At 35.5% G+C, this 950-nt stretch overlaps 1 protein-coding gene across 1 annotated transcript in view; it reads right to left on the bottom strand.

Moving 5' to 3' along the window:
* The window catches only part of LOC119585773 (CWF19-like protein 1), a 14600-nt gene that overhangs the window by 7440 nt on the left and 6210 nt on the right, over positions 1-950 (bottom strand). The window contains exons 5-6 of the mRNA XM_037934485.1: positions 494-612; positions 9-216 (exon numbers count right to left, since the gene is read on the bottom strand). Of these exons, the coding sequence (XP_037790413.1) occupies positions 9-216; positions 494-612 (327 nt within the window). The remainder of the gene's footprint in view (positions 1-8; positions 217-493; positions 613-950) is intronic.

The raw sequence follows: 950 nt of genomic DNA on the forward strand, positions 1-950 counted from the left end.
ACTTGTACCTGTGATGTCAAATTCACAAGGTGGGCCTCAGAATATGGACATTCTGTGACGTCTGCTGGTTGTAAGTTCAGTTCTGCTTCTGTGCAATGCATACCTGGAGTTATGTTAAAGGCATACAACCACTTTAGCTTCTCTGGATTGCCTACTTTGGCCAGCCCAATAAAACGGGTGACAGGACGAGTTGATTCGACTAAAACTTTGTGGTTTCTGTAATGAAAGAGAAGAAGGTGTGGTACAAGGAGAAAGCTGATGCTGTGCTAAAATTTTCTATGGAAATATTCAGGTTCCTAAAGAAACAGAATTCAGGAAACTTCATAACTAACGCTTCAAAAATTATCAATATGAAATGAGAAAAGAGAAGAAAGAGAAAATCTAAAAAAAGTACAATTATCCAAATTTACTTCATCGCTGTAATACAAGTGACATGAAATAAATTAAACCTTAACCAAAAAAACATATACAATAACCAGAAATGTTACTACACCTGTAAGGCAGCCTTTCATAGTGCTTTCCTTCCAAGCCACTAAAATGGTACCGTGGCTTGATGTTGAAAGCTAATCTGGAAATCATAGCTGATCCAAAATCATCTGGGTCACATCCTTCCTACAAGAGAGAGAAATATCAATAATACTGACATTTTAAATTAGGCTGTCAGAATATGTTGGGTAATAATGAACCATCACTATTCCCTGATGACACAATTCATGACAGCAAACTTGTAAATATTTATCAAAAAAGTTTTCAAGAACCCTTGTGTGTATTATAGTTGGATGCCTGTACTATCAAATAAATGAATCCACAGATATATTGGTTCTTAAGCTGCTAATTGACAAAGTCTGCATTATTTCAGCATCCATCCAGGTTCTCCATATTCTTACAATATTAGAAAACTCATAAAATTCTTCTTTTAGCAGCATTACATACTCAACCCAATGAAAGTC

The sequence above is a fragment of the Penaeus monodon genome, chromosome 20, assembly GCF_015228065.2.
Source record: "Penaeus monodon isolate SGIC_2016 chromosome 20, NSTDA_Pmon_1, whole genome shotgun sequence".
Lineage (NCBI taxonomy): Eukaryota > Metazoa > Arthropoda > Malacostraca > Decapoda > Penaeidae > Penaeus > Penaeus monodon.